Raw genomic sequence first — 26,497 nt, 5'->3', positions numbered from 1 at the left:
CAGTCACCGCCATTGATTTGAAATCTGATCGGAGAAAGATGAAACCGGAGGCCATCGGAGAAGAATGGAAAAAGTTGCCGGTTGTGGGTCGTGTATGTGGTTACGTGGTAGATTGTAATGGTGTAATGGTGGGGTGCTTTGAATTTAGATTGTGATGGACTGTTGGTGGGTTTATTGAGAAGTTGCGTATCTATATCCAATGTGTATATATTATTAATTTTATTGTTATTATTATTATTATATTAGATAAAAATGTATAGTTATATTCTTATGAAAATTAAAATGGAATTATTTTATAAAAGTATAATAGAAGATTAGTTTGGTCATTTGACATAATTTATATTTGAATTATTTTAACTGAATTTCTTTAAATTCTGTCAACTAAACACAATACAAATTTTTAAATTTTCAAATTCCAATTCCAATGAATTCCAATTTCTTTAACAAATTCCAATTCTTTTAAAAATATTATGCGAACCAAACTACCCCTAATATATAATTAACCTTTAGATAATTAAGTTAATACACATTAAATTTAAAAAATATTTACATTGTAACAAAGTTATGTGCTCAAAAGTTTCTGCATACACAAAATTGAAGTTGTTGTGCAAACTTTTAAATTTTGATGTAAAGGTAGGGTTAACGTGAGAACAACAAATATGGAGAGAACCGTTAGAACCACTAGTTTCTTATCTCTCTCTTTTTCCTTTCTAGTGTGGTTTTTTTTAATTTTTAATTTTTTATTTTTTGAATTTCTTTTTTGTTTTGTTATTTTCTTTTAGCAAAAACCCATTCAAAAAAAATTAAAAAGAAAAAAAATCATATGAGTTATGTGTTGAAAACGTATGGATACGGTACGGGTGTTGCCCTCATCCGTTCTAAAGTGGTTGTCACCGGACGCATATGAGAATGGTATGAATTTGATGGGTGGCGATACAAGAAATAGTGGTGGTTTGATACGGTACGGGCTTAGCCCTTAACTATAAGGGCAGAGATATATTTTGATGGAAAGTGATAAATCCTCCTAACCAAATAACCTAATAATCCTCCTAATACATTAAGAAGTTGACAAGTGGTATCCACTAATTCTCTTTCCTAATCTTGCCATTTGATTTTTTCACATGTTATCATCTTGTTGTTAAGAAGATTTTTAGACTAATTAGTTAGGAGGATTAATCATTTCCCTATTTTTAGTAGTTGTTACGGTTTTTATCATATATGTCATTCTCATTTGATCAATTAACTATGATGTAATATTTTGAAATGGATAATGATAAATCAACCTAATTGGTATGTCTAAAGTTGTGTCTAATTGTAAGATGATGACATGTGGAAAAATCAGGGGACAAGATTAGGAAAGAGAATTAGTGCATTCCACATGTCAAATTCCTAAGATTTTAAACATATCTTTAAGCACACCAATTAGGTTGATTAATTATGTGCTCAAAAGTTTTCTGCATACACTAAATTAATATTTTGTGAACTCCAAAGTACTATTTTTATTGGATGGTGTTTGTGTAAGAAAAAGACAAAAACACAAAAGGAAATACTCAGTATTTTGTGGTAAAACTTATATTAATAATAAAATATACATATACATATAATTAATATTCTTTACTGAAGAATGACAAAAAGTACTTACGAATATTTACGTGTGAGTTAGGGAGTGGAAGATTAAATGGAAAGAAAGCTGGATTTATTGTCAGTCCCAACGACACTTTACCTCATTTAACCTGAAAATTTGCATGTGGGGTGGGCGGTTGGGTCAAGAAGGAAATTTTTTTTTGAAATATTGGTAAATGTGGGACTGTGGGTAACTGGGTATCTATTCCATTAACTAATTTCTTTTAATTTTTACTAGCACGTTACCCGTGTAATGCGGCGATAGTCGTGGCGGCGACGATGTGGTAGTAGATGCGACTATTTGTGTTACATGAGACGTCGATTGATGTAGATTATTAATGGGGATATTTTAAAAAATAAAGGATTGATAATATAACTTAATCATTAATGTTAAGGGGTAGTGTAAGTAAAATATTTTAGTACTAAATAAAAATATTACATATCTTAAGGGTGGTAGATGAAAATATTACATAGAAAAGCATTTTAGACATTTCCCCATGTAACTTTCAACATGGGGGTTATTTTTTTTAATAAGTAGTATAGATTATTTCATATTTAATTTTATTATTTTTTTGCTAAAAAAGATGTAGAAAAGAATTTTTAGAAGTTAATGAGACATGACCCAAGTGATAATTATCTGATAAAAATATTGTGAGGAGTCATCTCGATTTTAATTAATAAACATTGAGTTCGACTTTCTTAAATAAGAGTAGACACTTATAACGTCACTTTTGTATTAAGATGTAATTCTTTATAATAGATGAAGATCCTCAAGTTCCTTTAAAAATCAAACATTACAGTAAACACTCCTATTAAGAAAAGAAGAAAAGAGAACCAACATCTTACGTATGCATGAGCAAGAGCACGTGAATTCCAAAGTGTAAATCTAACACTTTCTTGGTATAGAACTACAGAAGTGAACTCTACGCACTATGTATTGCGTATCATCAAAGCAAATACTTGAATTAATCAAACACTTCAAAAATAAACCTTTTTTTAGGGTTCTCATTATTCATCTTAGACCATCATAAAAAAGATATGATTAATAGTCATCAAAGCGGTTAATAATTTAGGATTTGTTCAAATGTGAGATTCTAAAAATGATGCAATATATAGACAAGTAAAAATAAAAAAGATTTTTCCATTTCAATTTATCTGACGATAATCTTTGTGCACCTATACAATGTATTCATATGACCATTTTTGAATTCTAGACCATTTCCCAGATGTTTACCTAATAAGGTTAGGGGTAGGAGTGGTTACCACTTCCTCAACTTTCCCCAAATTTCAAAATTACCATTTTTCAATAAAAACATTCTATCTCAAACTTCCTCAATTCACCCCAAATCACCACAAAATGGTTGGCGCTACTCACCCCAACCCTAATTATTTTTATTTCCATTGGGAACGGTTAAAAAGGCCACGTGGCCACCTTTGGTTCACTCCTTTTCCTACGCTTGGGCCCCACGCTGCTTTCTCTTTCTTCAGTGAACCAACCCCAATTTCCTTCCCCCTTTCCCAACCCGGACCCCTTGGCGACGATGTACCCGCACGGGGTCAATTGGGCCCGAGCCACTCCCCGCATCCACTCCTACCCCCTTACTAACCTGAGACTATTCTAGACATTTGTTACGGATGGTGTTAGGAATAATTATCGAAGAGATAAATATGGAAAAAAAAACCTTAAACATAATCGTTTATGGGATTGAACTCTCAAAAATACTTAAAAGCAATATCTGACTCACTTTATTTAGGAACTTTATGAAAAGCAAATACTTAGTTTTTCCTTTATAAAAATTATATTAAATGAACGCTATTTTAAGTGTCGTGTTTTCCTTTTGAGCTTAAATGAAGTAACTTACAACAACAATACTTAATCTGGTAGCAGTCGGATTTGAGGTTTAAATGAAAAAAGTTCAATCCCATTATAAGTCTGTATCTGATTAGGAAAAGCACAATAATGACATAATCACATAAACTGTCAAGTGCGTTTTGCTAAACAAATCCTTAAGGGCTTTCGTTAAGGTGCATTAATTAGTTGTATACTTACCATAAAATTCAAGGGCCGACATTTAATATGGAAATATACAACCTTTTTATGCACGTTAAGTAAAACTTTAAGAGCTTCATTTAGCATTTTCCATTAACTTTTAGAGGGAAAAAAAAAAGGCAATTTCACTTTTGTTGGATTTTGCTAATTAACATCTTGGATTTTATGGTAGACAAATTTTCAATTTATTGATCTAATTATATTTCACGAGGATGATTCATACACCCACTTTCCTACTACATACAATTGCTTCTATAGTCATACATGCCACATGTGGGAGGACCCCATGATGCTTGGGCATAGGTGATCATTTATTTGATTATCGCATGTCATATTTGGCGAGTTACAAATTATAGATAGTGGCATGGTACCCGTGTAACGAGGGATGGTGTGGAGACGACGGTTTAATGGTGACGGTGTCAAGTGGTGTAGGTTGATGTAAATGTAAGAGTCAAATATTTTAGAAGATAAGAGTTTAAAATGTTAATTATTAAAATAAAGGTTTAGAATGTAAATTAATTCATTAATGACAAATTTGATAATTTATAAAAACTATTTCTATAGTAGGGATTTATTAAGGGTAATTTAATATTTTGCATCTAACTATTTTCTAATACTTTCCAAAAATAAGGAGTTGATATAATTATTACTGTATAAAGTAGTATAGATAGATAATATGAGTTATTACACAAATTGTTTGGTTTACGCAAAAATACGTTTGGTTTAGCCTAAAAATTAACTTAAAACTTAATAAGTAGGTGGATTAAATCCAAATTTTTTCATAGTTTTATCCCTTAATTTTCAAATTATAATCATCCAACAAATTTTTTCGTCTCCAACTTTACAAACTAAATTGATGTTCAATTGTTTGCAAAAATGCATCTTTGGTCCAACTTTTGATCTCTTGTTTAATAAATTACATGAATGGTCCATGTTGTTTGAAACATTATTGGTTCCATTTTTTTTACCACTACCATCGAAATCCGTTCAATTTCATCACCTGTACTTCTATTATTGTTTTAATGTAGTAATTGGTCGTATAAAAAGTTACCACTCCTAACTCACCAATTTATTTAAAAGAAGTGATCTCTGCATCATTAAATTTTGACAATGCATTACTAAATGTGTTTTATTTTGGCAATGCATCACTAAATGTGTTTTACATTGTTATACAGTATAACACTGTAAAACATGTTTGATGTTGTATTACCAAAATCTGATGGTATACAGATCGGTTCTCATTTATTAATGATTTACTTAATGATTATCGCTTCTAATCATATAATTAACTATTAGCGGTCGGTGGAGGCTGGAGGGCAATAATGAGTCGATAAACTTCCCTTATATGATTTCTATTTCAAAATCCATGAAATCTTTTGAATATATTATCAAAAGTTATATAGAAACGGGAAAAAAATTGTTAAAAATATAAAAAAATTACATATAACTTGATTTGTTTACATATAAATGAATTTGTATACATATAGCATTCACACATGAACGTATCAAAATAATTATATGTAATTTTATATGTTTTCCTACAAAAATTTTTTTTTGCATATGAGCTATGAGCTTTTACATGTGAAATAGCTTAAAATACATATAATCTAAATATAATTTAAAACTTTTTGTATTTCTTAAAATGAATTTTGTAAAGCGAGGCTATATACTATTTTAATTTCCGTTAGTTATTTGTTTTATATCTTGTATTACAAATCACGATCGTCTTGAATGAGCCAAAGAAAAACATCATTAATCTTTGCCACTGTGTTTCTTTAATTAGGCTGATATTTAAAACTATAAATTAATCATTTTCATGATGCATACATCTGGCTAGTTAGGGGGTTGGCATCCCACCTCTCACTCCCATTTTCACCACTCACTTCTAACCAATCATATTATGTCACCTTAAATTCACCACTCACTCACTCACCAATCACTACTCATCTAAATTTCATTGACATCCGACCACTCACTTCACCACTCACTACATTTTTAATTTTATTTAAAACATAAACCAAATATAAATCATTAAAACATAATCAAATATAAAACATATACATATAAACGGGTTGGGACGAAAACAGAGAACATATACATATACACAATGGATATATACATACACAATGAAAACACAAGACATATACACATAAACAATCGAAATAGAAAACAGAAACATAAACATATAATATATATATATACAATCTATATACACATACATATTTCATAGAAACTATATCTATATACAATCGAAAAACAGAAACTATATCTATATACCTATACATACGAATCAAACTATATCTATATACCATCAAACAGAAAACAGAACTATATACATACGAATCAAACACAACTACGAAAAACAGAAAATCGAAACATAGCACGTTTGTTAATTGTGTTATAAATAAAGAAGAAGAAGAAGAAGAAGACTAAAAATGAAGAAGTAAAAAGAAGAGCAAATACAGTGAAAGAAAAAAATAAAATAAAATGGATGTTAAAAAAAATAGCCAACGGCTAATAAAAATAGACGTTGGACTCCTCGATTGTTGTACAAAATGGATTATGGACCGCGTGGTCACACCACTCATTTTGAAGCCATGACGCGTGGTGAGGGGATGGCAGCGGTGTTGAGGGGTGGTGCCACACTCACCACTCATTGAACTTTCATCCGATGACAACCCCCTTAGTTTTTCCTAGCATTTTTTGTGCAATTAAATCTTGGACCATGTCTTGTTTGGAGGTTCCGTCATTAATTTGGTATTTTCACATGCTTAAACTTTGAGGCCGTGTGTTCTTTTCGGAAAGTGTAATGATCAATCCTCCTAAATTATTAAACTAAAAATCCTCCTAATTAATAGGATTGTGACATGTGAAAAATTAGGGGGTGAGATTAGGAAAGAGAATTAGTGGATTCCATGTGTTAACAAATGGATATATTAAAAAGATTTTTAGGATGATTGGTTAGGAGGATTTATCATTTTCCTTTCGTAAAAGGATCTTATTTCATTGAATATTACTAATTAATTAAAATATTAACAACAAATAGAATTTATAAGATGGGACATAAGGAAAGGACGTTAGACATCCTTGCAAACCATTAACTATTAATGGACCCAAATACCATAACACCAAGAAAGAAACATTACAAAAAGTTCTAGAGGTACGCATTCTCCTTTTTACACAAATAACCCAAGCTCGATCTTACCTTAGGGAATATTGTACGTAATTGTCATGAACTTTGCTGGAATCATTTATAGGCAAAATAAGGTTTGAATGCTACAATGAACCGAAAATTACTTAGAGGGTTGACAACTCACCTTTCATTTCCTTTTTCACCACTCACTTTTAACCAATTACAACATGTCACCTCAACTCCACCACTCATTCAAATTTTGTTGGCATCCGACCACTCACTTCACAACTCATTTTACAATTTTCATTTTATTTAAACATTAAATTTTCATTAAATTAAAAACATTACATAATAAATAAAATTAAAACATACATAATACTTTAAAAAACATTACGAAAACATTACATAATAAATAAAAACATAACTAACATAATAATTTTAAAATACATAAATACTAACACTCCGAATAGTCCGAGTCCACAGTACTATCGCCGTCGTTACGATGAATGTAGCGATATGTTTCAGGTGACCCGGCAACGTCGCTAGGTAGAGAGATACGTACTCCACCCCTGGGTCAGAGTAGTAAGGTACATTCTCACCATCACCGACACTGCCTTGCCAGAACACCCCGTGGTCAAGCGTGGTGGTCAAAGTCGTAGAAGCGGTAGTAAGCTGAAAAATAACTTGATTAAGCAAATCCATCTTCTCACGAAGATACATGAGATACTGACTTTCGTTGCGGTTAAGAACCCTATTGGGAGCCGCCAATCGGTCGATCTGGGCTTGGTAAGGTGCCTTGTTTTCAGACACGCTCTGAATGACGTTGTTTACTCCAGTGCGGTAGCTGAAGGCGTAATTCAGGTGGACTTGGATCGCCATTTTAACATCACGAAGATTCATTGGACGGTTAGCCATGAAGAAGGTAGATTGTGATAAAATGAGATTTGTATTTAGGAGAAAGTATTTAAAATTAGAGAGTTGTGTGTGTAAATATGTAGTATGTAATATATATAGGAAAGGTGAAAAGGTAAAAGATAAAAAAAAAAAAAAAAAAAAGGCTAAAACATTCAAAATCCAACCGTTGGAACACACAAATTCATGCATCATTTGAGTTGTCACACCACGCAGTTTCATGCCACGACGCGTGGTCGTGTGTTGGCGGCGATGTTGAGTGGTGGTGCCACGCCCATAATCTATCCACCATCCGTCCGTTGCCAACCCCCTTACTCTTACTTGAAAAATAAACTTAGAATAGTAAAATAAAGAAATAAAATTACTAAACCAAAATAACACGGTTCACGACTAGATATAATTGGTCATCACATCACGTAATGAAGGTGTCAACTTATTACATCATAGTAGTTATCATTATGTTGTGATAGTTGTCATTTGATTGTTATCATTTTTGATTGGGTGTTGCCGTGTTAGTGTTGTGTTCATCGATCGTAAACTTATTACATCAAAGTTAATGTTATATACTTTCGCGCCATATATAAAATCGTATCATTCATTTCAAAATGAATATTTATAACACAAACATTTTTAAAATGTGATTATCAAGTAATTAAGCTGTTTAATGGAAATTTATTTTTGTAATTCAACGTTATTACTGTTGATTAGATAATCGTTTGTATATTATCTTATATATGCTTTACGGAAAAAAACTATAACAAGAATCTACCAATATACTAAAAAATGATTGTGTATTTTTTCGATCGACACTTGGCGCATTCCTTGCACGACATGTGTCACTTTTGGTGTAATTAAAAAAAGATTCCTAATTCATAATTACCTAATTGTAATCAAATATTAATCTTTCTTTAGATTTAATATAAAAAAGATTTTTGATCGACACTTAGCGCAGTCCTTGCACGACATGTGTTACTTTGGTGTAACTAAAAAAAGATTCCTATTTAATAATTACCTAATTGTAATCAAATACTAATTATATATACATCATTATAGATTTTATTATTATTATTATACTAAGTTTTCATATATATGATTTATAAAAAAAATTAATATTGTTAACAACTAATATATTAACACAAAACACAATTATCTTAAAAGATAAGAAATACGACTCAAAAAATTTGACTTCACGATCATAAATCACAAGGCTATTTGTCCTTATCAACTATGCGTACAAGTTTCGATTTTGATGTGATTGTAAAAATTTAAGGTAAATCCGGAACTCCAACTAAACATATATTATATTTATCATTAATGTTTGTTATAATTTAGCTTTTATCATTTGTTTACTTTAACCACAATTTATTTCACACTCTCGAATCATGTATGGAGCATATATGAATTTTTTTATAATACAATTTATATAGCTACCGTACATCGTACGGGTACTAAGACTAGTCTTCTTATAAAAAAAACAACTGCCAATGAATCGAGTTAAAAATCACTTGATTTTAAATCAAACAACTAATGATGCGACTTTTCAAATAATGTACAGTTAATTTAGTGTGAAAATAAGTTTACAATTAATTGAATAATAGTGTGTTAACTAGATTTTAGACCCGTGTCACACGAGGTTTACAACATTATCTATACTATATTATAAAGCAAAAAGTCTTTGTCTAACATTTTAAGTTTCAACATTTAATTTCTCAAAATGTCCCTTCTATCAATTATATATTTACCAAATACCCTTTCTCTCTCCTCAAATCTCAACCAATCATCTTTTTTTTCTCTCCTCCATAAATCATTTATTCCTCCAATTCATTCAAAATCTTTTATCTCACAAACCGTACATCAATAAATTATAAAAATTATATGGGTGTTCTTAAAATTCATGCTCTTTCATTAGAGATGTCATCCGATATACTTTTGACGAATTTTTAAATCCGATGGCGGAACCCGTACGGTTAAGGCATTTGGCTATCACACTTTATGACCTATTATCCCCAGCATGTCACCGCCGCAACGCGCGGGTAATTACTCTCATCAATATTAAATCTTCATATATAAAACTCGCTTTTGATTTTTAAGTTAAAAGATACACGTAAATTGTTTTAATTCAAATATAGTTATGAAATAATAAAAAGTAAAATATTATGATAAATGGGCATTAGAAGCATATATTTCTCCTGTATAGTGATTGCTGTTGTGTTTTAAGATAAAATGTTGTATATCGATCTATGTTTTACGATTTGTATTGTGTTTAGGGTAGGATCTAGAGTTGTTTATATTAGATATTAAATTATATACTTATATCTATAAATATCTATCTATATAATGTATATATTTTTAATTAAATATTGTGTAAGGAACCGATATGGATTAGGATACACATGGTAAGTATCAATTTTTTATTTTTAATATTTTCTAATAATGTGATATTTATCTTAAGGTTTTTTAATTTTAATAGCATCATGGTCGACATTTATGTGTTTTTTTTTATATATATATAATAATAATAAGTCAATAAAAGTCAAAATTAAAAATTTAAAAAAATTGATAAATATGATTGGTTGATAAGTTATTAGAGCAACTGTGTTTTAGTATAATAAAAGATGGATTCTATTCTTGTAATAATGTTGACTCAAGTCATGCGCTTATGCGAAGTGTTGCATAATCCATTGACGAAAGTCAATATTGTTATAAAAGATATAAATATATAACTTTGGCTAAAATTTTGTAAATAGTGACTAAGACACAAGGGAAAAAAGAAAAATAAACATGTTATTACCGAATACTAGTAATCTAATAGATTTTTTTTTTAATTCATCTATCCATTTATTATTATATTATTGTTGTTATGGTTATGTTATTTATGTATCAATTTCATTGTTTACATCAGACAAATATCTTTACTTAATTATAATAATTATTTGTCTTTCTTTTTATGGAAATACTTTTTAAAAAAACAAGACATTGTAAGGCGAATTGGAGTGAGACGTTACGCCTCAAAAGTACGCCCAAAAAGTGTACACCGCCCCAAGGGAGTTACGCTCCAAAATATTTGCTCTCCCGTTCATAATTGGACGCCCGCTCACTCCTTGAACTTGGCACCCAACTGCTAGTTAGACCACCCCCAACGGCTACTTTTGATTTTCTCTTTTTTTAACGTTTATTTCTTATATATCCGACATATATTTTACACATTCACACACGTACATTTATATACACACATACGAACACGCATACTACCTGAAAAATTTTAGAATTTTTGTCATTCTCATCATCAAGCGACACTGAGTCTTATGGATTGGACGATTATGATGATGTTGCTGAGTGTGCAGTTGCTATGACTGTTAATTTAGTAAAATATGGGTGCTAATATAAAATAATAAATTAATTTGTCTTTTAGAAATATTGTAAAAATAAATTATTATATCCTATATAAAGAGAATTCGCGTGAACAGTGAAGCAGCTTAGCTGGCTGCTGGAGGCTGCTTGTTTTTTTTTTAGTTCATGTGGTTTGTAGATATCAACTTGCCTTCTTTTGGTTTCTATTTTTTTTTTTGACTTATATCATTATTTGCTTCTTTAGGCTTCTATATATATATATATAGGAGAGAGATCAAATAACAAGGTGTGTTAAGGAGAGAAGGTTATATTAACCAATCAGAGTGTGAAACGTCGTTTTTTTAAAAAAATTGCACGGTGGCATTTTTGTAAATAAATCAAACTTTTGGTCAGCCTGGGTTCCGGGTCAGCTTGGGTTCTGGGTCAGCTTGGTCAGCCCAGGTTCTGGGTCAGCTTGGTTGGTCAGCTTGGTCAACCCCAAGCTAACCCACCCCAACCCCAAGCTAACCTAACCCAACCCCAACCTAACCCAGAACCTAAGCTGATTCAACCTGACATAGACCCGAAGCTGACCCAACGTGACCCAAGCTGACCCAAAACCTATAATCTACATTTGTGTAGATTATGTGTAAATTGTATCAAGCTAACCAACCCCAAGCTGAGCCAACCTGACCAGACCCCAAGCTGACCCAACCCAGAACCTAAGCTGACCCAAAACTCATAATCTACACAAATGTAGATTATGTGTAAATTGTGTCAAGCTAACCCAACCCCAAGCTGACCCAACCTGACCAGACCCCAAGCTAACCCAACCTAACCCAAGCTGATCCAACCTAGAACCCAAGCTGACCTAACCCAGAACCCAAGCTGACCCAAAACCCATAATCTACATTTATGTAGATTGTGTGTCAAGCTGACCCAACCCTGACCCAGACCCCAAACTGACCCAACCCAAGCTGACCTGACCTAACCTGACCTGACCCCAAGCTGACCCAAAACCCATAATCTACATTTGTGTAGATTGTGTGTCAAGCTGACCCAATCCTGACCCAGACCCCAAACTGACCCAACCCCAAGCTGACCTGACCTAACCTGACCTGACCCCAAGCTGACCCAAAACCCATAATCTACATTTGTGTAGATTATGTGTAAATTGTGTCAAGCTGACCCAACCTGACCAGACCCCAAACTAACCCGACCCAGGGCCCAAGCTGACCCAACCATGACCAAAGATGACCCAGACCCCAAACTGACCCAACCCCAAGCTGACCCAAGCTGGCCTAAACCTGACATGACCCCAAGCTGACCCAGACCCAAGCTGACTGATCAAACTGAACCAAACAAAACTGATCCAACTCAAGCTGACCCAACCCACTGAGATCCCAAGCTGACCAAGCTTCACAAAACTTTCATTTATTTACAAAATTGTCACCATGCTTTTTTTAAAATTTTGCCATATGTCGCGTTCTGATTAGCTAATAGGACATTTTCTCCCTTCTCTCCTTAAGACACCTTCTTCCAGAATCTTCACCCTATATATATATATTTTTAATATTTGCCTTCTTTAAGGTTTTATCTTTTATTTTTGACTTATATCATTAATTGCCTTCTTTAGGTTTCCATTTTTGACTTGTATCATTATTTTTAGGGTGATAACGTTTTAGTGTTTCGTACTTTAACCACTAAATCTTTTAAAACTTTTCTTTTTACCTTTAAAGTTTTATGTTTAAAAATTCACAGTGATGCAATGTTAGTCTTTTTATTTTCACCGTCAAAGTTTTTAACTTCTTATTTATACCTTTCAAGACAGTTTGCAATTTTTTATTTCGCAACAAAAGTTTTTTGTCCTAAGAACTACATTGTAATGTTTAACGATGTGGTTGACATACTAAAATTAAAGACTTGGATTCAATTGTATGTCTGGTTGTTATCCTCGGCTAACGGCCGGGTATAACACTAGTTAATTTAAAAAAGTACTCCGTATTAGGTAACCTCTAACGTATGTATTTTGAATAACGGGATCACAACAAAACTTCTTAAAATTTCAAACAGCCCCTCTCTATAACGGCCATAATTCTCTTTTTTCAATTCCCTGATCCTCTCTACTTCTCTCTCCCTCTCTCTCTACTTTTATTTTATTTTATTATTTTATATTTTAACCACCCCAAAATAATATAAATTATATAATAAAAACTTCTTTTTATATTTGTACACTAAATCTAAATTCACTTCACAACAATTTTCAACACCAACAAATTCCATTCAGGTTTTCTTTTTCTTTCATATTTCATATATTATATTATTTATTTTTTCAGCTCAATTTGTTAATTTACTGTTTTATTATTAATTTTCAGATTTATTTTTGTTTTTCCGTTTCACCTGCATTTTCTGTTACATACTACAATATTTATTACTGTTTTTTTAGTAGTACTAATTGACTCAGCTCAATGAGTCAAACTTGGTATCTATAAATTTTGTATCTTTTTAATGTTCCAAGTCAATGTATTATGAATCTTGATCTGGGTCATTGTTATTTTGTTTGATTTGTGTGTGTGTGTATATATATACACACACACACATATACACATTTGATATATATATGTAACTTTTTATTGATTTAAGTTTATTTGAAGATTTAATCTGTATATATATATATATGATGAACATTTGATGTATATGAAAATTTAAGGCTTGTTAATTTGTTATGATTTAAAGTTACTTGCCTGTGATTTGAAGATGCAATCTGTATATATATATGATGAACATTTTTAAGATAAATATATATACAAATATATATAAAAAGATTAATGATTTTTTTTTTTTTTCAGATTTGAAATTAGTTGATTGTGATTTGAAAAAGTACAGAAATGGAAAGGAAAGGAGGAAATACGATACCGAGTTCACCGTCACACACGCCGAGGTCTACGGACAAGGCAGTAAGAGATCTAAGGCATACAGATGGAAATCTGAATGGTAAATATGATAGTACTAATAATAATAATAATAATAAAGAAAAAGGTGTTAACATTCAGGTGGTTGTTAGATGCAGGTGTGTTACTCTTTTACTTTTTCTTTTTTTTTCCATAGCTATTTAATGATAATAAATGAGTACTATTTGAACATTTTGATTATGATTTTTTTTTTGTTTTGTGAAAATGTCTAGACCGATGAATGGAGACGAGGAGAAACTGCATACACCGATGGTTATTACATGTGCCGAAAACAAAAGGGAAGTTTGTGCTGTTCAGACTATTGCTAATAAGCAGATTGACAGGTCTTTTGTGTTTGATAAGGTTTGTTTTCTTTGTTTTATTTCGTTTGTGTTTTGTTCTTAGCTACAAATGGTTAATCTTTATCACAAAGCCGTCTTCTTTATTGTTTGAAGAAAACAATCTTTACGAAATTTTTGGGTGTATTCATGTACTGCAGATGTTTGAAAGATAACTTGGATTAAATTTATCTGTTTGAAACTGTTGAGTTCTTCTTTGTGCTAATATGGTAAAGTATATATAGGTATTTGGTCCAAAATCCCAACAAAGGGATTTGTATCACTCAGCTGTATCTCCGATAGTTTTTGAAGTTCTCGAGGGATATAACTGCACTATATTTGCTTACGGGCAGACAGGAACTGGAAAAACGTACACCATGGAAGGAGGAGGGAGGAAAAAGGTATAATTTTGGATCATAATGTAACGGACCCTTTACCCTTTACGTTTTGGCCTTTCAATGCATTGTGATAATGATAACTGTTATTGTGTTCAGAATGGGGAATTCCCGAGTGATGCAGGTGTAATTCCCAGGGCTGTTAGACAGATATTTGATATATTAGAAGCTCAAAGTGCAGAGTATAGTATGAAAGTTACGTTTCTAGAGCTGTACAATGAGGAAATAACAGATCTTTTGGCTCCTGAAGAAGCTTCAAAATTTCCGGAAGATAAATCCAAGAAGCCGATAGCACTTATGGAGGATGGAAAGGGAGGTGTACTTGTTAGAGGCTTGGAAGAGGAGTTAGTTTCCACTGCTGATGAAATATACAGAATATTGGAGAAAGGCTCTGCTAAAAGGCGTACAGCAGAAACCCTTATGAATAAACAAAGTAGTCGTTCTCACTCGATATTCTCTATCACAATCCACATTAAGGAGCGTACTCCAGAGGGCGAAGAGATAATTAGATGTGGAAAGCTCAACCTAGTTGATCTTGCTGGTTCTGAGAATATATCGAGGTCTGGTGCAAAAGAGGTATGAAGTAGCACATGTCAGCAAGCTTGAACTATTTTGATCATTTTAAATCTCTTGTTTTTTTCCACTTATAGTGTATGGGTGTATTCACTATCGGATGTTTTACATATTATAAAGATGAACAATAACTTTTTCTCTGAAGTCCTCATAAAGTTCAATTGTTGCAGGGCAGAGCAAGGGAAGCTGGTGAGATAAACAAAAGCTTGCTTACACTTGGCCGAGTCATAAATACATTAGTCGAGCGTTCAGGACATATACCATATAGGTATTATTCTATTTACAGTGGATATTCTTATTAGATATATCAGATATTACATATTTGTACAAACCTATAGATGGAAAATGTCAACAATTTCGAGTTTGTTTCTGATGATAGGGATAGTAATTAACAAGATTGTTGAGAGATTCACTGGGAGGGAAAACTAAGACATGTATTATTGCTACAATCTCCCCCTCTATCCATTCTTTGGAAGAGACACTCAGTACATTAGATTATGCTCACCGTGCGAAAAATATCAAGAACAAGCCTGAGGTTCGTGGAGATAAGTTTAGTTTGTTTGAGTATTGAAAAACTTCTCCTATTTTAGCAGATGACGGTGACTTGACATTTTCTTTTTGGTGTTTCAGATTAATCAAAAGTTGATGAAATCTGCAATGATGAAGGACTTGTATTCAGAAATTGAAAGACTTAAACAAGGTTTTGAAACTACTTAATTACTCGTTCATCCAAGTTCTAATAAGATAGCCCATAATTAACACACTGTTATGCTTAACCAGAGGTCTATGCTGCTAGAGAGAAAAACGGGATCTACGTACCAAAAGAAAGATATCTTCAGGAAGAAGAGGAGAAGAAGGTACTTCTCATGAAATTGCACATTATTTTCCATGAACTTGCATCATTTTAGTAGGTTTATTTTATCTTTATTATTTAAACCAGGCAATGGCTGAAAAAATAGAGCGAATGGAACTTGATAACGAATCCCGGGGAAAGGTACAATCAAAAACATACAATTGTCATTATTTTCTGATTTTTGTTAGCACCTGATTTTCTATCTCGATAAACAGCAAATGATGGAGCTTCAGGAACTATATAACTCTCAGCAGCTTATAACCGCAAACTTAACTGATAAGCTTGGGAAGACCGAGGTATGATGTTTTTCATAATCCAAGATCCATGATCAGCTTGCAGCTTTAGTTCTCTGAAATTAGAGAATCACACTTTCTATTTTTGCCTTCAGATAAAGCTGCAAGAAACTGAGCATTCATTGTTCACTCTTGAAGAAAAGCATAGACAAGCAAATGTAACAATTAAAGAAAAAGAATATCTTATCTCCAACCTTCTCAAATCTGGTAAGTTATCCGACCTGCCCATTTTCCCACCTCTCGCAAGTTTTTATTTGGGAAAAGTGGTCGAACTTGTTTATGACAATGGTCATTTTAATAAATTTACAGAAAAAGCACTTCTTGAGCGGGCATTTGACCTTCGTGGGGAACTTGAGAATGCAGCATCAGACGTAACTAGTCTATTCACCAAGATTGGTAAAACCTTGAGATATAATTTGTATGAATATCCTTTGGTGCAAGGGGCCAGAATTGATATTGATTTCCTTATTATGTTCACTGCTCCAGAGCGCAAGGACAAACTTGAAGATGAAAACAGAATTCTTGTCCAGCAATTCCAATCTCAATTAACCAAACAGCTTGACACTTTGCATAAGACTATAGCAGCCTCTGTAACTCAACAAGAGCAACAACTGAAAGGCATGGAGGAAGATATGCAATCCTTTGTATCTACCAAGACCCAGGTAAATAATGAGGTAGAAAAGTGTGTGGGTCAGGTAACAGGGCGGGATGGCTTGATCTGAAACACCTTTTGCACGTGATTTAACTTTTAGTAATATGATTTATGAAGTTTTATGCATTTAAATTACTCTTTGGGCGACTTTCCACCTGTTTGGCCTGTACACATTTTAGAGATAATGTAACTGCATTGACCCATTTGTAAGTAAAGGGGTGGAAAATTGCCACCTCTATGTAGAATCTAGTAAGTGGATTCCAAGGCATGAACAAATGAATAATAAATCTACTACGTGGGGAGTGTAGGCAACTGAAGAACTTCGTGCTGCCCTGGAGAAGTTAAAAACAATGTATGGTTCTGGTGTTAAAGCTTTGGATGATATTGCGGATGAACTTCATGGGAATTCACAATCAACATTCGGAGATTTAAATTCTCAAGTCTCGATGAATTCTTCAGCTCTTGGAGAGGTATCTATATTTCAATTCTGATTTATATTATTAATCATTTTTGTAAGTATATAATCTAATCTAGCTTTATTACTGTCCAGCTTTTCAAGGGTATTGCATCAGAAGCTGAGAAATTGCTTGGTGATCTTGAAAATATTCTCTACAGCCAGGAAAAGAAACTAACGGCATTTGCACAACAACAACGAGAGGTTAGATTTCAAACTGCCATGATGTATTTGACAACTTTCATTGTAGAAAAAAAGTTCAATCATTATTTTATTTTTTTATACATGGAATACAACGAGAGGTTAGATTTCAAACCAGCATGATGGATATTCACAACTTTCATTGGAAAAAACAAGTTCAAATCATTCTTTTGTTTATACATGGATTAAAATATCCCCTTTACCATGTAATCTGCAGGCGCATTCTAGAGCAGTTGAAACATCACGATCAATATCTACCACTACAATGAGCTTCTTTGATAAACTAGACGTGCATGCAACAAAATTGACCAAATTGTTGAAGAGGGTCAGACAGTCAATGACCGAAAACTATTGGAACTTGAAAGAAAGTTTGAGGTATTAGAATCTGTCTATTACTCATTAATTCTTTCTACTATTAAAACATGTATCACTCGTCTCACTTAATCTGTTTTTAGGAATGCACTGCAAATGAAGAAAAACAACTTCTAGAGAAAGTGGCGGAGTTACTTGCAGTTTCAAATGCTAGGAAAAAAGAATTGGTAGGGCCAACATGCAGATTGTTGATGTTCTATTTTTTGTGGCGGTGTTTGGATTTGTGTTTCGAAGCTGACTATTTAATTATATTCGCATAGTTTTTCAAGTTTGGATCAACGATATAGATTCTAAAAGTAGAATGACCTATTGCGCCTGACTTTACTCGCATTTCGTACACTATCTCTCATTTTCTTCGCATAAATGTCATTTTTTGGTCCTTTTTTCTTATTAATTTCATACATAATCACCGTTTATAAACACTCTAAACATAATAACATATAGATAATTTAATTGTTAGAAGCACATTCAAACACTGTCTCAAATTTTATTTGTTTAAATTTTATTCTGAAAGACTAATTAATAATTATAATGATACTATATAGGTTAAAACCGCGGTGGATGGTCTACGTGAGAGTGCAGCTAGTAAAGCCAACAGATTTGATCAAGAAATGTCAACAATGAAAGATTCAAGCTCTTGCATAAGGAATGAGTGGACAAGCTATGCTAAAAAGGCTGAAAACCACTATCTTGAAGATATTGCAGCAGTTGAATGTGGAAAGAAAGACATGGACGGTGTCCTTCAGAATTGGTATGTGCATTTCATACAAATATCCATGATTTCTCTTTAACTGTCAATTTTGCTTATTTTAGTTAAATATGTAAATATGTTACAGTTTACAAAAGGCGAAAATCGGGTCACAGCAATGGAATAACGCTCAGGAATCCTTGCTCAGCTTAGAGAAAAGCAATGTTGCATCTGTGGAAGAAATAGTCAGGTAAAAGAAATAGTACAGTTTAATTAAAAGATAATTTGTAACTGCTGCGTCTTATTAACCTTCTCACCTTTTTTATAGGGAGGGATTGGAAGCCAATCAAAGTTTGCGCACACGATATTCAGCTGCTGTGTCGTCTGCACTTGATGATACAAATGTTGCAAGCAATAACCTCCTTTCCTCAATTGACCGTGAGTATCTAGTTTACAAATCAATAATTAAAGTTTGAATATTTTGGTGTCATATAATTTACCCTATATGAAACAAATGAATTGCAGATTCGTTACAACTGGACCATGATGCACGCGAAAACCTTGATTCCATAATCGTTCCTTGTTGTGGAGAACTGAGAGAACTAAAGGGTGGACACTATCATAAGATCATAGAGATTACTGAAAATGCTGGAAAACTCTATTAAATGACTACACGGTTAGTTTTCTCACTCACTCAACCCATGTATATTTAAATATTGTATCCATTTGCCCATTAAATTTTATGCCCTGAGAACAAGACATGGGCCAGGTAACGGGTCAATAAGAGTTTGGGTGATTCCACAAACACATTGTACCCATTTATATAATTAATTAGAGCTGTTATTAAGATTACAAAAATATAGTCTCAGTAATAACCTTAAGTTTCAAATAAATTTTAATTTAGGAGTTTGTGTGTATCAAAAGTCTGACTTTTGATTGATGACTTTCAACTATACTTGTCCATGAGTCCAGTCATAAGTGAAAACTGAGGATTTCTTCGAGTAGTTAAATTTTGTTACAAATAATTTCAGGTTGATGAGCCATCATGTTCAACACCGAAAAAGAGGCCATTTAATTTACCAACGATTACATCGATTGAAGAACTACAAACTCCATCTTTTGAGGAGCTACTAAAGCATTTCTGGGATTCAAAATCTTCCTCAAAGCTACCAAATGGAGAAAGAAGCACCTCTAGTTTCTGAAAAAAATTCAAGACTCAAATGAACAAAACTTGTATATAACAATTTAAAAAGCTAAATCCACAAGGTAAATTATATTTTGTTTACATTCAAAATGTATAAAAATTAAGGTGTCATATACATGATCGATCAAGTTATCAAACAATGAAATACGTCCCTTGGGCGCTCGAAAGGTCATTTTGTCTCTTCTACTTCAACATCAAAATATGCATTAAACATGTACGAAAAGAATATTCGAAACAGTCAGATTAAGAATCAAAATTCATCGATATCCTGTATAAATGTTCATGATACATGATCTGTAAATATAGATGTGATTTTGGATTAATCTAATAATATCAGTTGGCTAACTTTTAATAGTCAGATTAAAAATTAAAATTAATCGATATATGAATGCGAACGATACATGAAACGCAATGGTTTTGGATTTAATATCATGAGTAAATAAGCTAGTCCTTGCCTGACTAGTTGGCTACATATTAATAGTCAGATTTAAAATAAAAATTCATCGATATTTCATATAAATCTAAATAACGCATAACCCGCAAATACTCGTATAAAAGTGGATTTCGATTAATTAACATAACAAGTAGTAAACTAGTCGTTGTTTACCAGTCAGCTCATTTTTAATAGTCAGAATAAAATAAAAAACCTCAATATTTTTGTAAGAATGTGCACAATAATACATGGCCCAAAATTATAGAGGTGATCCAATAAGTGAACTAGTCGTCGCCTGACCTATTAACTAACTTTTAATCATCAGATTAAAATTCAAGTTCATTTGATTAATCTATTAAGTGAAGAAGTCCATAGACTGTGTTCTTCGCTTGTCACAATTATTACTAGAATCATATCTAGAGTTATAGACAATTGTGACATAATGTAACTGAATGTATGTAAATGAATAAGCCAGAAAAATTGGACTCACAATCTATGAATCCGTAACTCTTTTTAATACTTTTGTGTCTCTTTCTCTCTCTTTCTCGATAGTTAATTTAACACTAAATTAGGCTCCAAATGGTTAAGAGTCATGATTTTTTGAAAAATTCTTCGATTTTGATCTGTCAAAGTAAAGAAAAAGACAGTGAATTGATAAAAGGACTTTTTGTATATATCTTTAGACTTCGATTTTGTTCTATACTTGGATATTTTACTAATGTTTATCACTTGCTAAAATAAGGTCAAACATCATTTGGGATTATTTTTTATGTTAGAACCACATGACCAGGCCATATTTAGTTTAGGTATAATTAATTTACCCATAATCAAATTGGGCCATTGGGCATATAAGTTCTCATGAGACTCGTGAACTCATGATTGATAAAATCGAATAGCTAAAAGCTATTACAGACCAAATTATGTAACCAGGTCTATATATTTATCAGAAGTGAGACTTGAACCTACACTATATCGTTGAGCCAAAAGCTCGACAATGTTCCTTTATAAAATAGAATCAAACTAGCCAATTCGATATGTATATATCCATGTACCGTGGTTGACCACAGACTCACTTTTCTTATATAATATATATATATATATATAGGGGACAATCAAATAAGAACAGTCTTAAAATAAGAACGGTGAGAACACTTAAAAAACATCATTTTGATGCATTAAAAGTCCATAAAACTAACATAGTGCATAACTAATTATCATTATTTAAGTGTATAACAACACATTGGCCTGTTAAAATGAAGAAAATCATGTTTTTTGTTTTATGCATCCATCTTGGATGCATTTTCTTCAAATGATGCATCCAAAAAAGCGTGATTTTTTCGATTTTGATGGATCAATGTGTTGTTAAACACTTAAATGATGATAATTAGCTCTACACTATGTTAGTTTTATGGACTTTTAATGCATCAAAATGATGTTTTTTAAGTGTTCTCACCGTTCTTATTTTAAGACTGTTCTCACCGGAGTATTATATATATATATATATATTCTAATATCCATTCGGCAATTCATCAAATATATACAAACTAGAAGTAAGGCTAGACTTTACAAACAAAATCTCTGATATACAAGTATAATCTGTTACCACCAACAGACTGAATTTTTAACTGTGAAATACACTACTACTACTAGTCTACTACTACATAAACACAAGTCACATGTCTTACTGTTCAGTTTATGTATATATATATATTTATTTTTAACTACAAAATTTATTTTTTATAAAAACAACAGGCATATGTGCATATCTAATGCCCTTCTAGATCAGCCCTCGTCAGCAGTGGCACTGGCACGGTGACTGTTTATCTATATAACAAGAAGCTATACACGAAGGAATGAAGAAAGGGAGGATGTGGGACCATTCCACTCATTCGATGTACGGCTTTGAAAGCTTACACATGCGAAATAGTCCAGGAAATTAGATAACACGTATAATGGAATTTAAGATACTGATATATCGAGGGCTACACCAGGTATAGGCTCTAGTGTCTTTACACCGGGTAGTTCCTTTGATAAAAGCTCCTGCATCACAAAGTTACCAGCATTTCACTTGCAACTTGTATTAAATAAAATAATAACAGATGCAACCGTTTTACTTTCAGTAAAAGTCTAAGACCTATACCTTGAATGATTCTGTGGTTCCGGCAGACTTCACTATAGCTGCAAGAATACCTTTACCATCAAGATCTCCATTTTTCATTGCCACGACAAATCTGTAGAAATAAAGAAGAAAAAGACCCGTTAAGGCAACACTATATCAATGTCTCCACAATAATAGCATCATTTACTTCACAACCCAAGATCAAGGTTCTTCTTAAATTACTTGGAATGTAGTAACTTTGCAAGTTGAACAGCATCTTCCTGTCCTGATACCAATGTAAAACCTGGCAAAAGCTGCTAACAACAGGTGTAATGACGATATCGGCCTTTTCCTTTTCAATCTTTTCATTGTCGTATACACAATGAGGTTCATAGTAAAGACTTTGCCCTTGTGGGGATGTTACAATGTACCTAAACCATGTAAACAAATTGAGCTTCAACAAATGATTTTCTCATTCTTTCCTATTTACAACTCAAAAAAAAAAAAAAAAAAAACTAAAACGTACCCATTTTCAGGTCGTTGCCAAGGAGGACCAAGAACTGGCCCAGGAGTTGCCCTTACTTTGACGATAGAACCGTTGCTTGTTTGAATCTCAAAGTTTTGACCAGGTTCTAAATATATTACCTGAAGTGTGAATGCATGATGTTAGTTATTTACTACTTACTTTTGAACATAATAAATCAAGATTATCAACGTCATAATATTTATTTAAAATTTTAAGTGATTATAAACTGTAGCATTATACTTACATTTGTGAATAGAGGATCCAAGAGTACTTTTGCATTTGGAGTGGCTATCACTCTAAGATTGGGTGACTTTTCAGAAAGTGATCTTAATGTCCTCAAATGGCAATGATCATCAAGGCTTTGGGTAATCAATACACAATCAAGTTCAGGAAGATCGTTAAGCTGCAATAAAGCTACATAATGTTAAACATAACACCAAACTTTAGAATCAAAATGAGTATGATAATAATACAGTAATCTCTACGGCAATATGACCAGCATCTAAGTCGATATATAGTTTTAGGATGATTCATCAGATATCAAAAGCACCAGTAAATTAATTGTCTGATATCCATCAGATAAATCAACATTGAAGTTAGATATTCCTTTTATCCTCAACCTGTGTAACCTTTCTATAGTTAGGCTCTGACTTATATGTTTAAAGTTATCAAACTTCATAGAGTATTAGTAATTAGCAATTGACATCAAAGACAGTCCAATACCATACATAATAAATATAGGCATCAATTTGAATAAAGCGTAGTTCAAGACCTCAAAAATGTACCGTGAAATTCTTCAAGTATTTCTTGGCAGCGTCATAAAGGAGGTATTCCAAAATCCAAGTTACCCACCAATATTGGATCAACCAAATCTTCACTCCACTAACCTCCCATAACCAACTATTGCCCTGAATTAAAACCGTCCAACAATGTGCTAGTTAAAGACCACTACAAATAAAACACATAAAACTTGATGAAACAAAAGCCTTGTTTGGGAATTCATGTGTGATCTACAAAAGCAAAAAATGTGCAGCTTGAATGGTATCCAGGATTGTACCCCTTTTGGTGACTCAATAAGGATTTTTGGCACCACTATTCACAGACAAAGCGACTTTGATTGCATTGAGAGTTTTTATACTGTTGTAGTTATGCTGATTTTGCATACAGTGATTACTATAACTTATGCCAATTATAAACTCGGATGTCATAAGTCAAGACAAGGTTGTTATCCTCAAAAGGAATTCAGAAGTTGGGTGTTGAAAGTAAGTACATGACAATAAATAAAATCCGTCGTTATAAAATTTGGTGCAGCTGAGATATAGTTTGTAAATGTTTCTACTGCTGCATTACACATTACACTTATTCAAGGAAGAAACATATATGAAACAGTTTGTATCTAAATGATCATTTGTATATGACATCTTAAAAGATCAAAGGGTTAGGTGTGGTATGTCCACAAAAGTATTGTATGTATACTACTTAAAACTTGTTATTTAATGTATATGATCTTTTAACTTATAACTTGGTAACGTGACGATTTTATGACATCTACTGTATATATTGTTAAGAAGTCATCAAATACACACATATCACTTGTTCAAGGCTCAATATATACAATATCGAGGTTAGGATATACAGTACTTTACAGAAAGTTGGATAATTTACAAACAATTAACCCATATTATAACCAGGAACAAGATCAAGTTTGGGAACCAATTCAGTTTTAAAGTCTATTGTATACATAAACGCATCGGACTTAAAATATTCTATCATGTATATATAACTTGTCGGGGTCATCGAACACCCCATATATGTAACGCTATGTAAATTTAGCCTATAGTTTGATAGGACCAACCGGGTTAGATCAAAAGAGCCCGCCTCTGAAGACAGAGGTCAAGGGTTCATTCTCATGTCAGGAAGGCTGGAGGTCTGGTTACCTTAAATGGAACCAGTCTTTATCTTAAGTAGTGGCAGAGGCTGACTATATCTCAACCGCCCCATACACCGTATTGGGTCTCATACTAGTTTGATACATTTTCAAATGTCTAATCTAATATATATAAACAGTAACATACATCCCTAAAGTATCGACGAATTACAAAACAGACCTCCAAATAAGTTAGCTTGAACGCATCAGCATTGTTGGAAGCCGATCCTCCCACTCTCTCTTCCGAAACCAAGGCAGAAACAACCCTGCATAATGCATACCATCATAACCATATCCATATATCCAAAATTCAAATTGCGGCCAAAAAAAAAACCATCATCAAGTAGTCTAGCAGCAAGAAGCCCTATTTCCTAGGTCTCCGGTTTGAATCTGTACACCTAGGTATATATATTGGGGGTGCCAGGGAAACGGTTCGAACTGGACACGGGCAAAGGAAAAGAAAACAGGCTGGGCATTTACATTACTCACCATCGGGTAACCCGAAGCCGGCTCTACAGTATCCTTGGGCTAAGCAATCGCTTTGGGCCCCAAAAAATCTTGGGTCTCAATTTTTTTTTATTGTAAGCTTGGTGTTTGGAATTTGGACTAAGTAACATTATACAATTTGCATATTCTTATTGGTTTTTTCATCAACCTATACAACTTTTTTTTAGTAGTAGTTAAACAATATAAGTTGACGCTTTAAGCTGTCCTTTTTTTTTTTTACCTTTCTTTGTTTAGTTTAACTGTATGCTAATGAAATAGACCCCAAAACTAATCTCAACCTCCAAAACCTACTTAAGTAAGCACACAGACAATATAAAAAATTAAATAATCTTGAAACCATAAAAACACCTGTTATTCGATATCTTCCGGGCATTAGAGATGATAGACAACTGGTTAATTTTTCGAGCTGAAAAGACACGATGACAAGTGTTGAAAATAAATAATGGGCTAAATTGTTGTTGGTATGTTGATATTGTTTTGTGAGGGAATAGAGGAATAGAATTGGTATTAAAACAATGGACAGCCATCATCATAATCTTGACAGTCACAGACTCACAGTCGTATGATGTTTGAGTGTGTGTTTTGTACTCATTGTTTTATTTATTTTTATGATGATGATTTATTTTAAATTTTCTGTTTTGGTTAGTTGGTAGGCGTGGATGGTTGAGATCCACGGGAGGAATTTGGGCGCGAATTGCTTTTGTTGACTTCTACCCACCCAATTGTGCGGCTCAATTCTCCCGATAACATAACACACCTCATATTCCCACCACGCCACCAGTGACCAGTTTTTCAACTAGTGATATGAAGTATGCCAATATTCAGGTAACTTTAGGATTATTTAATAGGGAAATGATTAATTTTCCAATTTCATTAGCTTAAATTTTTTTAAAATTATTGAATGATGACATGTGAAAATTCAAGAGGGAAAATAAAAAAATATTAAATAGAATCCACTTGTCACATTCATAGATTTTAGCAAGA

At 32.7% G+C, this 26,497-nt stretch overlaps 1 protein-coding gene and 1 pseudogene across 1 annotated transcript; one reads left to right on the top strand and one right to left on the bottom strand.

Annotated features, from left to right (window-relative positions):
* The first annotated feature begins 13,238 nt into the window (after positions 1–13,238).
* LOC122581516 (kinesin-like protein KIN-5D) lies at positions 13,239–20,020 on the top strand. Its single transcript, XM_043753747.1, is given in 26 exon segments — positions 13,239–13,335; positions 13,898–14,118; positions 14,233–14,362; positions 14,583–14,738; positions 14,832–15,308; positions 15,476–15,573; positions 15,685–15,689; positions 15,692–15,840; positions 15,936–16,005; positions 16,086–16,162; positions 16,246–16,299; positions 16,374–16,454; positions 16,547–16,658; positions 16,761–16,847; positions 16,938–17,113; positions 17,412–17,573; positions 17,654–17,761; positions 17,976–18,063; positions 18,066–18,133; positions 18,214–18,297; positions 18,676–18,881; positions 18,967–19,068; positions 19,147–19,256; positions 19,344–19,472; positions 19,475–19,494; positions 19,850–20,020. Coding segments are annotated over 25 exon segments (3,102 nt in total). The 5' UTR covers positions 13,239–13,335; positions 13,898–13,936.
* Positions 20,021–22,136: 2,116 nt separating this feature from the next.
* Positions 22,137–26,159, bottom strand: LOC122582081 (annotated as a pseudogene).
* Positions 26,160–26,497: the final 338 nt, after the last annotated feature.

Source organism: Erigeron canadensis, chromosome 9 (genome assembly GCF_010389155.1).
Source record: "Erigeron canadensis isolate Cc75 chromosome 9, C_canadensis_v1, whole genome shotgun sequence".
Taxonomy (NCBI): domain Eukaryota; kingdom Viridiplantae; phylum Streptophyta; class Magnoliopsida; order Asterales; family Asteraceae; genus Erigeron; species Erigeron canadensis.
The sequence above is the reverse complement of the archived record's forward strand: the minus strand, read 5'-3'. Positions and strand labels throughout refer to the sequence as shown.